Source organism: Gekko japonicus, unplaced genomic scaffold (genome assembly GCF_001447785.1).
Source record: "Gekko japonicus isolate JY-2015 unplaced genomic scaffold, Gekko_japonicus_V1.1 scaffold1, whole genome shotgun sequence".
Classification (NCBI taxonomy): domain Eukaryota; kingdom Metazoa; phylum Chordata; class Lepidosauria; order Squamata; family Gekkonidae; genus Gekko; species Gekko japonicus.
Genome location: NW_015164181.1, coordinates 1,086,054 through 1,096,530, shown reverse-complemented (window position 1 = coordinate 1,096,530; position 10,477 = coordinate 1,086,054). Strand labels below are relative to the sequence as shown.

Below are 10,477 nucleotides of genomic sequence, written 5' to 3'. Positions count from 1 at the left end.
GACTCTAATCTGGGAGAACTGGGTTTGATTCCCCACTCCTCCACTTGCACCTGCTGGTGTGACCTTGGGTCAGTCACAAGCTCTGGCACAGCTGTCCTTGAAAAAGAGCAGTTTGTGTCAGGGTTCTCTCAGCCCCATCCACCTCACAGGGTGTCTGTTGTGGGGAGAGGAAGGGAAGGGAGTTTGTAAGCCGCTCTGAGACACCTTTGGGTAGTGAAGGGCGGGGTATAAATCCAATCTCTTCTTCTTCTATATGATATTTCTTGCATTGATGGGATTTTTTCTGATTTCCAATATTTTGCAAATACAATGCGAGCAGATGTTAATATATACGTTACTACATATTGATCATTTTTTTAATGTTATCAGGTAGCATATTTAACAAAATAGCTTCTGGTACATCTATAGCCAATATTTCTAATATCATTTTATGTACTTTACGCCAATATTTTTCCGTTATATTGCACCTCCACCACATGTGGGAAAAGGTTCCTACATCCAGCAATTTTTGACACATTTACAGTGTCATTGGTTTTATTTTTATGTCAGTGGTGTCAAACATGCGGCCCAGGGGCCAGATCAGGCCCCCGGAGGGTTTCCATCAGGCCTGCAGTGGAACTGGCCCATCTCGTGCTTCCAGTTCTGCTGCTGCATCATAGCTTGCTTTGCCAGACTCTCTTAATCATGCAGCCATTTCATGTTTTAACCTGGGTCCTAGACTCAGAATTCTGAGCATGAGATTTCTGTGGTGAATGTCAATAAATCAAAAGTAGGTGTGCAGCTCACAGAGCGAATGTTTTAAGCATGTTTTAAAGTTAAAAAAACCCCTTTGTATTTGTGTCCTTTATAAAGTTTATATCTCCGCTACCTGGCATTACATTTTATGACACACATGGCCCGGCCCAACAAGGTCTCATTTATGTCAGATCTGGCCCTCATAACAAATGAGTTCGACACCCCTGCTCTGTGTAATCTGCCTTGAGTCCCAATGAGAAAGGGAGACTCTCAATAGCATAAATAAATTGTGTCTAATTTTACAATTAGTTATTGGTCCTTTGTGTCGGTCACACAGATAGCACAATCAGATTGCTCACACATACAAGGTTTTGGTTTCTGTATTGGTGGGCAAGGGGTGACTCCCAAGTATGGAGACACATGGACTTTGTAAACTAAACCAAAAAAAGCAGTCTAATGAGAGCTGAATGCTTCCCTGGTGGCACAGGATGTTGAGTCAGTTTATTATTTATGTATTCAGTTTATATCCTGTGTTTTTCCCCAACGGGGATCTAAAGGGCCTTACATAATTTTATACTCGCTACTGCCCTGTGAGGTAGGTTATGCTGAGCTTGTGGAACTGGACCAAGGTGACCACAGCACACTTCCAGGGAAGAATGGACGTTCAAACTTGGATTTCCCAGATCCTACTTCGGCACGCTAGCCACTGCATGGGACCACCTTGGGACCAAGGACCAGTTCAGTCAAGACTCTGAGAGTTTATATAGTCACGGGGAGGAGGAATGTGCAAGTTGTTCTTCCTCCTCCACCTGCCCCCTATGAAGTGGATGAAATTTTTTGCTAGTCAGACAGACCAAGAAAATTATTCCAAATGCAATTGACTATTTTTTCCCCCTCCCCGCGTCTGTTTTTTCTTGATCTGCAGCGCTGCGTGGAGAGGTTGAAGAACAGCCGGGCCAGGCTTTTAGACCGATACCGCCATGTGGGAGAGGATACTGCTGCTGGTGAAGGAACAAGAAGCTCCCTTCTAGTCCAGGAGGTGATGGAGGTCGAGTGGCAGGCCTTGCAGTCGGTGGACGCCAAACTGCCGTCCCTCTGGAAGAAAGACACTTCCCTCCACGTTAGTTACACACGTTGTTTTGTGTCTTCCTAGCCCCCACAAACTGCTTTCCCACGTATGTTCAAGCAGCAGGCAGTCATGTTTTTAAAAGTCATCTTGTTAAACCCATTAAGAACAGCAAATTAGAAACCGATCAGCCAGACAGTGCAGTGAGATGCTGCCGATTTATCTGTTTGATGCTTATCCAGTTTCCCTGTTATAAACCTGCCCCACCTCCCCAGTGACTCACACTAGTGGTAAGAATCAGGGCCAACCTATCTTTTTGAAAGAGAGGGGAAAGAAGGCGAACTAAATCCCTCTGGAGAAGGAGCTGCCCAGCTTGGGCTCAGTCTTGGAAAGGCTGTTCCCCAGTAACTACCCACTTAATCTCCTGCATGCAGAATGGGGCCTCAAACAAGAATCTAAGCAGACAAGTGGAAGGTAGGGGGAATGCGTTGGCTCCCTGGCCAGGTTGTGCAGCCTTTGGGGTGATGCCTCAAACTCAGCAGAAGTTAGGAAAATGGGAATGAGACACCTTTCAAAGAGTGTCCCCGTGGGAATCTTCTGTAGATGCCATGATTTAATGAAAATGCCTGTAAACCCCTGGGCAGAGCTACTCCAGGATAAGCCCACTGATTGCACTTTGTGTTTGTGTGTATGTGTGCAGCCACACAAATAAGAATGAATCTCCTCCCAGCTCAACTTTTGTCTGCACTGACTGGCAGCACCAGTCCTAGGTCTCAGGCAGTGGCCTGTTCCCAGCCTTGTGGTCTGAGATTATTTTGGTGTGAGAGCCAGTCTGGTGCCATGGTTAAGTGCGCAGACTCTAATCTGGGAGAACCAGGTTTGATCACCCACTCCTCCACTTGCACCTTGCTGGATGACTTTGGGCAAGCCATAGTTCTGTCAGAGCTGTTCTTGGGAAAAGAGCCCTTTCTGTCAGAGCTCTCCCAGCCCCACCTACCTCACAGGGTGTCTGTTGTGGGGAGGGGAAGGGACAGGAGTTTGTAAGCTGCTCTGAGACTCCTTTGGGTAGTGAAGGGCGGGGTATAAATCCTTTACTAATCTTTTTATTGTATCCCAATATTGTTATTACATTACAGTTTAGTTCCAACTTGTTGATACTTCCCCCCCTATTTTATCCCTTGCCCCCCCCCAAGGTGGCCACCATCATGTTATTCAAATTACATTTTCAACCATGAGCACATTCTTTCCAACTTTTCAAGTATACCCCTGTTGGCTTCCCCTTTATAAACCCATTTAAAGTATAGGGCGGGGTATAAATCCAATCTCTTCTTCCTCTTCTTTTCCTGGAAATGGCAAACGGTGAGCTTTGCAAGTTCTGACCCATAGCTTCCCTCTGGCTTTTCTCACGTGCCAAGGCCTGACGCTAAGTCTGTGCTGCTTGGTTCTAGGTTCTGGAAGACTCCAATGAACTAGCCGTGTTGGAGGAGATCCAGAAAGAGCTGATCTTGCAAGGTACTCCTTTTTTTTTTTTTTAAGCAAACTGGTTTTAACTGTTGTGATTTTAATTACTGTTGTAAGCTGTCTCAAGCACAAGGTTTTAGTTTTTTTAAGGTTTATGTTCTTTGTAGTCTGCCTTAGTTACAGGGACTCAAGGTGGATTCCACGCAGTGAGTCAGTACAGTCAATGAAATGGGACATTAGGAAAAGAAATATCATATCCGCCTTGATTGATAGTCCATATGTTCCGCCTGAGCTCACTCAGCACTGAGGCTTTTGCGTTTCAGACACCCAACAAAAAAGCCTTATTTTCCCAGTTCTGTCAATTTCTATCTATCGCATTTTAATCTTCCCCTTTCTTCAAGGAAGAAGGAGCTGCGGTGGCTCAAGTGGTTAAGACGCTGAGCTACAGGCTGTGGAAGGTCGGTAGTTCAGCAGTTCGAGACCTGGGTGTGCCACATGATGGAGTGAGCTCCCGTCTCTAGTTCCAGCTCCTGCCAACCTAGCAGTTCAAAAGCAAGAAATTGCAAGTAGATAAATAGGTACCACTTTGGTGGGAAAGTAACAGCGTTCCGTGCGCCTTGGTGTTTAGTCATGCCGGCCACATGACCACGGAAATGTCTTCGGACAGCGCTGGCTCTTCGGCTTTGAAACAGAGATGAGCACCGCAACCCTAGAGTCGGATTCGACTGGCTTTCGAGCAAGGGAACCTTTACCTTCTTCAAGGAGCTTGGCAAAGCTTACATGGTTCTCCTGTTTCTTACAAGAGAGTGACCGACCCAAATTCACCCAGTGAGCTTCATAGAGGGGGGATTTGAACCCTGGTCCTAGTCAGGGACTCACTTCACTCAACGTTCTAGTTCTCATTGACTGAGCTGTTCGTAGTATCTTTTCCCCTTTTATCTCTACTATTGCTGCAGTTTCGATTGTAGCGCTGGTCTGATTAGTTGATCACTATGCTTTTTTATCATTCATTCATTATGCTGTATGTTAGTATTCTGATTATTGCTGGAAAGTGCCTCATGTGCATACTTCAAAGAGGCTGAATATGAATGTCTTAAACATTCCCCCATAAGCAGACAGGTCAAGCATCTTGCTGACCCAGTGAATGGGTAGGGCAATAGATTGAGGATGGAAGTATTTGTCGACTCAACAAGTAATTAGGTTGTGGGGTTCACTGCCAGTGGATGTAGCCATGGTGACAAGAAGGGGGTCCACTATAGTTAGAAAAATTCTGAATACCAGTGCTGAGAGGCAGCATCAGGGGAAGGCCTCTGCCTCTATGTCCCTGTTTGCTGGGCAAGGGCGAGTGGTTGGCCGTTGTGCAAAACAGGATGGTGGACTAGATGGACCACTGGTCTGATCCAGCATGGGGCTCTGGAATTTGCCACTTTTTCCCGATTGATTCTCACTTCCAGGCACTGATTTTACTTGTTTAATAGAGTAAGCACACGGGAAATAAGACTGTGTTCGGGGCTTTTTTTTTGTCCCAGTATAACATTTACTTTTAAAGTTTGTTTTGTGAAAGGGAGGATGAACCGTCTTTGTCACACCTTGAAGGCTGTGTGAAGAACGGATTTGTGTCGTATGGAGACCATATCATGAAACGGCAGTGGTTGGTGGTGCTGCAGCACTTGTTGGAGCCGGGAAAGATTTCTGATCCCTAGCATCAGACTTTAGGTGCCAGGCCTTGTACAGAACTTGGAATGCATTTGACGTGACCCAATTACTACATCAGGAGACGATTAGCAGCACTTGGGAATACCACAACTAAAGTTAGGGGGTCAGTGTGCACTGCTATCCAGTGAGCCCACCATATAGAGCTCCCGATAGCAAGCGACGGTGTCTTTCTCCCTTGCAGAACAACTGGCTATAGAGGAATACGAACAAAGCCTTCAGTTTGATGAGGAGTGCCTCAATGCGATGCTCGAGGGCTTAGATGCTGAACCCAAGGTGATCTGCCCAGTCTGTCAAAGGTGAGCAACCCTGTATTTCTTCGCTTGAAGAACTTACGATCTCCATTCATAGCCGTGCACATGCCGGGGGTGGCCAGTACTGATAGATCTCCACGGCCTCAAGCATAGGCCTGGTGGAACAGTTCCATTCTACAGGCCCTGCAAAACTGCATTGAGTCTTTCAGGGCATGGATCTCTCCTGGGAGAGTGTTTCGCCAGGCTGGTGCCAGAGTCGAGAAGGCTCTGGATCTGGTTGAGGCTAAGCGGACTTCCTTCGAGCTGGGGATCACCAGCCGATGTTGATCCATAGAGTGTAATGCTCTTTGAGGGCCGTACCGGGAGAGTTGGTCCGGAAGGTACGTTGGTGTCAGACCGCAATAGGGCTTTAAAGGTTAAAACCAAGACCTTGAATTTGATCCGGTATTCAGCTTGGAGCCAGTGCAGCTTGTGGAGCACCGGTTACGTATGGGCTCTTAACTTAATGGTGTCCCTGTGAGGACACACGCTGCTGCATTCTGGACCAGCTGAAGTTTCCGGATCAATCTCATGGGTATCCTCATGACAGCATTTTGAGGTAGGTGAAGCTGAGAGAGAGAATAGCCCAAGATTTACCTGTTCACAAATGCTCAAAGGGCCACGTCCAGCACTACTGCTTGCACTATGATCCAGGTGACAACAGAACACTGCTTAGTTGGAGATTAACCCTGCTGGTGTTTTGTTGGATACCCGCCAGCACTGGAACACAGCTGGGTCGTAAAACAGTGTTATCCAACTCAGTTGAACTGCCAGCCCCTGCTTCACTGCTCAGTTTTACTGAACGTTTAAATCAAGGTTATAAAACATTTTTTTTGTTGTCCTGAAAGTCCACATTTCCAGGCAGCTGCAGAGGATGATATGAGTTGAGGGTTAGATATATTTCTTGATCATTGTTTCTTCTCCCTTCTGATGCTTTTGCCATGGGAATTGGGGTGAGAGCTGTTCTCACAGTCCTGTTCCGTTTCCCCAGGAATAACCTCACCATGACGAGTCACGTGGTCACCTGTACCTGCGGACTGTGCATCGGCACACAGGTAAACAAACACTCAAAGGCACTGAAATCGTGACAGCCACTACTGCTCTCTGGTAAAGTTTTTGGGTGAATGAAGCACGCTGGGGGCTTCGCAAGGCATCTCCTCCGACCCCCTCTTCCTTAGGATAACTTGGGCAAGAAAGTGGTGTGGGCAGGTGGACTGTGCAGAAAAGCAAGCCTTGGCCACGCATTTCTGCCAGTCTGCTGCCAGTCCCTTTGTCTGTTCCGCACCTCCCGGCCATCGTTCTTGGATGCCACCGAGTTCTGCTTTCATCAGATGAGGCAGAGTTTTCCAGTTTTTCGATGAAATACATAATTTTAAGTGTCTGCTGTGTGCACCCCTTATTACCCTTGCCCTCTCGACTGGAAACCCCCCAGCAGCTCCCGAGCCTTTTCTTGTAGGGTAAGGGCTCCAATCCATTGATCATTTTGGTTGCTGTTTTCTAAAACCTCTCTTGAGCTGTTACCCTTTCTGAGATATGGTGACCAGAACTGTACATGGTGTTGCAGATGCGGGTAGACCATAGGCTTGCTCTTTTTTTTTTGTCTTTTTTTTCCAATTTTTAACAATTCTAACACTTCAAACAGTGAACAATTAATCTTCCAATTACATTCACATCCTGTAAATAGTTCCTGAGTATGTACAACGATATAACATGTTCAAAGAATTACAATACATTACTCATCACATTTCCGAATATGTTTTCAGTAGAAAGATAACAGACTTGGCGTAAACTTAATAGAAACATTAGGAAGCAATCTGAACTATTGGAGCGGTAAGAAAGAGAAGAAAGAAAAGGAAACTTCTATTATCAACTTACAATAACAATTACGACATATCATTCGACCCTTTGGAAGATTTAATGTGAAATATTAGAGCTAGTGGAGAAGAAATAAGTTTGACCTGCTTGACCTAGCTGCTGCACAACCTCTCTAGGGTTGCCTACTCTGACCTGGAGATCTGTGGTGGGTGGCGTTTGGAGAGGCAAAGGAGCTCAGTGGGGATGTGATGTCACCCTAGGACTCCCGTGACTCCTCGAACTATGGTATACCAAGACTGTCCTCTGAAGCGCTCACTTCCTCCAGGGGAACTGGTCTCTGTAACACGTCCTCCCTCTCTCGATGGTGCCTCTCTTTGCCACCTGGTCTCCTCCTTGCGGGCATGTCCCCTACCATTCTGTGAATGGAACTCCTGTCTTTGTCTCTGTCCCTGCAGTCCCTTCTGACCCCTGGCAGGATCATCCCCAGGGTTGAGGGACCTGTGCAAAGTAGTAGCTGTGGGGGTGGGGCTGAAGTGAAGAATGACAAAATCTCCCCGCCTTCTGCAGCTGTTAAAGGAAGGGCTCGATTTCATTCCTGCATCTCTCGAGCCCGCTGACTGCTCAGCGGTTCTTTTGCATGGATTCTGGGACCCCAGGAATGGTCTTTCCAGGGGTTGGAAGGATCTGCAGAGAACAGAGAGGAATTCAGGAAAACTGTGTACCTTCTGTACACAGGTGATTGGATACATATCTTTAATCTGCGGGGATTTACAGTTAAAAGTACTATAAGACAGGTGTGCAGTGTTGAAAACTCAGTGCTGAAGGGGTTTGGGGATGGTGGTAAATAATCAAACAATGGAGTATCTGGGTTTCCATGGGGGGGGGTGTTACACGGAGAACATGGTGGACAGTATCGGGGGAGGGATAGATAACTGGGTAGGGTGGCAGCTCTGCTAAATCACATGCAATTGATTCTTTCTCCAAGGGGGTGACCGAAGAGATGCTTCGGTCACTGCTAGCTGATGGGGTAGCGGAGCACAGCCAACACTGCCAGCACAGTCCTGAGTTCTCTGTAACTAGCGGGATGGATGGAGAAACCAACCTTCTCATGAGTTGTCAGGTAAGCTTCCATTCTGTGAGCTCCCTGATGAAGAGATGCTCTAGTTCAAACTGGATATTCCACCCACTGACTCATGGGGGGGGGGATATTTTCTTTTACACCCCTCCTCTCTCAATTACCTTAAATAACACGAGTCAAACAGAAGGCAATTATTAAGTGCACCCAGAGAGCAGGATATATACTGAGCTACAAGCCTGGCTGCCACCATTCCATCCAACCCGTCTTCCAAGGAGCTTAGGCAGGCAGGCATGTTTCTCCACTCACAGTATTCTTACAGCAGTTCTGCAAGGTTATCTGTGTCAGTCTGTGTGAGACGGGGCCAAAATCACCCAGTGAGCTTCATGGCTGGGGTGGGGGATGGGGATTTGAATCCAGGTCTCTCATCTCTCCAGACATCTTCTAACAATATAGGCCTTCTTCTCTTTAAAAGAAAGAAAACCTTTTATTAGGAACCAACCACAATGACAGAATGTCATGCAAGCTTACTGGAACTCTTAATCAGGGTGGCTATTACGAAATTTTAAAAAATAGAAGGGTAGAAGGCAGATTTCTCAGGCAGTGGTGTTAAGGTCTGATCTTGTAGACATCACTTTTAGGAGAATCAGCCAGCTTGGCCTGCTTGCATCTCACAAAGGTATTACACAGATTTTGTTATCATTTCTGGATTTTGTGTGAACCAAGATGGCTGTACTTTTTTCCTGTCTCCATTTGACACAAGATACCAAAGACGAATAAGATAGAAAGAGCAATTTATAAAAGTTACTTTTTTTGTAACGTACTTTATTTGTGCAGGAGGGGAAAGGAGGCATGGGGAGATCTTGCTGTTTTTATTTACTGAAGTTGTACAGTGATATTAAAACTACCAGGATGATGCATTATCACTCTGTACAGAGTAATCCCAATAGGACTTATAAAAAAAAGAGACACATGAAAATAAATTATTTGGGCAGTTAAAAATGCAGCATGAGATCACTTTCTCTTGTGCCTTGGAGGTTTTTTTTTTAGTGTTGACAATAACTAGTCAGGAGGTGGGTATCAGCACTGGGCTCAGCTCATTCCCACCTCCTGGCTGCTCCTTGTTGTGAAGGTTTGATCCTTGCCTGGTGCTGGTGGAGGAGAGGCAACTGCACCCAACCTCCAGAGCACGGACACTAAAGCTAGAAATGGAGACGCCCTGAACTTCGCATGTACTCTTCATAGTGCTACCCTACATTAAACAGGGCAGAACTATGAAGGGTGCATAAGAGGCAGCCAGACTATCATCTTTCTCTTTTGAAAACAAAAGACAACCTGGCATTTTAATTTTTCCCTCCTTTCTCTAGATTTGTGATTTCTTGGCAGTCATTTTGTAACCTCAGCTTTGCTGGATTGTCTTCTGGGAAAGATGCAGCTCTGAGAGACTCCTTTTTTCCCAAGCTTCAAATGTTTGGAAGGCATCTTGTATATCTTGTTAATAAATGTATGTTCTCAATGCACATATTGTATATAACTGCAAAAAGTATTCTTTACTGCTATATAGAATTTGTATTTTAATTTAAATTGAACTGTGTTGGTTTGTACACTGTCTTACTAAATAAAAAATCACCTCTGAAGCATTGAAGAGGTTACTCATAAAGTCAACTGGATTTTTTTGTATACCCAGAAGTGCTACCAAAGGGCTGGGAGGGGACTTGGCCAAAGTGGAACAACTGGGAGAATGGGGCTTCCCCCCCTCCTGTATTCAAAGATATATTGGCTCTGTGGATTCAAAACCACTGTCAGTCAAAATACTGCTCTAGATACCCCCAAATTATTGAAACTGGTTTACGGCCTTATTATTATTGCAAAAGCTGTAACTCCTGGTTAGAGCACAGTCTTTTAATCTAAAACTATGTGAGTTGAGGAAGACCATGAATTTTGCTAAGAATCTACGGCAGGGGCAGCCAGACTTGCTTAACATAAGAGTCACATAGAATAAACGTCAGATGTTTGAGAGCCACAAGACATGAACGACTTACACACTTTTTTGGGGGGGAAATATGCAAATTTGCTTTTTATTAACATTAAATGAGACTGCAAAAATAAAAACAAAAGGGGTAAAAACAGATGTTGATAATATTTATTTGCCCAATGATATTTGTTTGTTAATGATATTTATTCGTCTAAGAGAAAGAGAAACAAAGAAAGCAAACATGGGGAACAAGGGGGAGGAAGGAAGGGAGAAAGAGAAAGAAACAAAGCAAATAGATGGGAAGGAAGAGAAAGGTGGAAAGAATGAGAGGTTGGAAGGAAGGA

At 45.3% G+C, this 10,477-nt stretch overlaps 1 protein-coding gene across 1 annotated transcript in view; it reads left to right on the top strand.

Moving 5' to 3' along the window:
* The window catches only part of RPAIN (RPA interacting protein), a 10,772-nt gene extending 987 nt beyond the window's left edge, over positions 1 to 9,785 (top strand). The window contains exons 2-7 of the mRNA XM_015408022.1: positions 1,661 to 1,855; positions 3,250 to 3,313; positions 5,160 to 5,274; positions 6,260 to 6,323; positions 8,069 to 8,203; positions 9,526 to 9,785. Of these exons, the coding sequence (XP_015263508.1) occupies positions 1,661 to 1,855; positions 3,250 to 3,313; positions 5,160 to 5,274; positions 6,260 to 6,323; positions 8,069 to 8,203; positions 9,526 to 9,555 (603 nt within the window). The 3' untranslated portion in view covers positions 9,556 to 9,785. The remainder of the gene's footprint in view (positions 1 to 1,660; positions 1,856 to 3,249; positions 3,314 to 5,159; positions 5,275 to 6,259; positions 6,324 to 8,068; positions 8,204 to 9,525) is intronic.
* Positions 9,786 to 10,477: the final 692 nt, after the last annotated feature.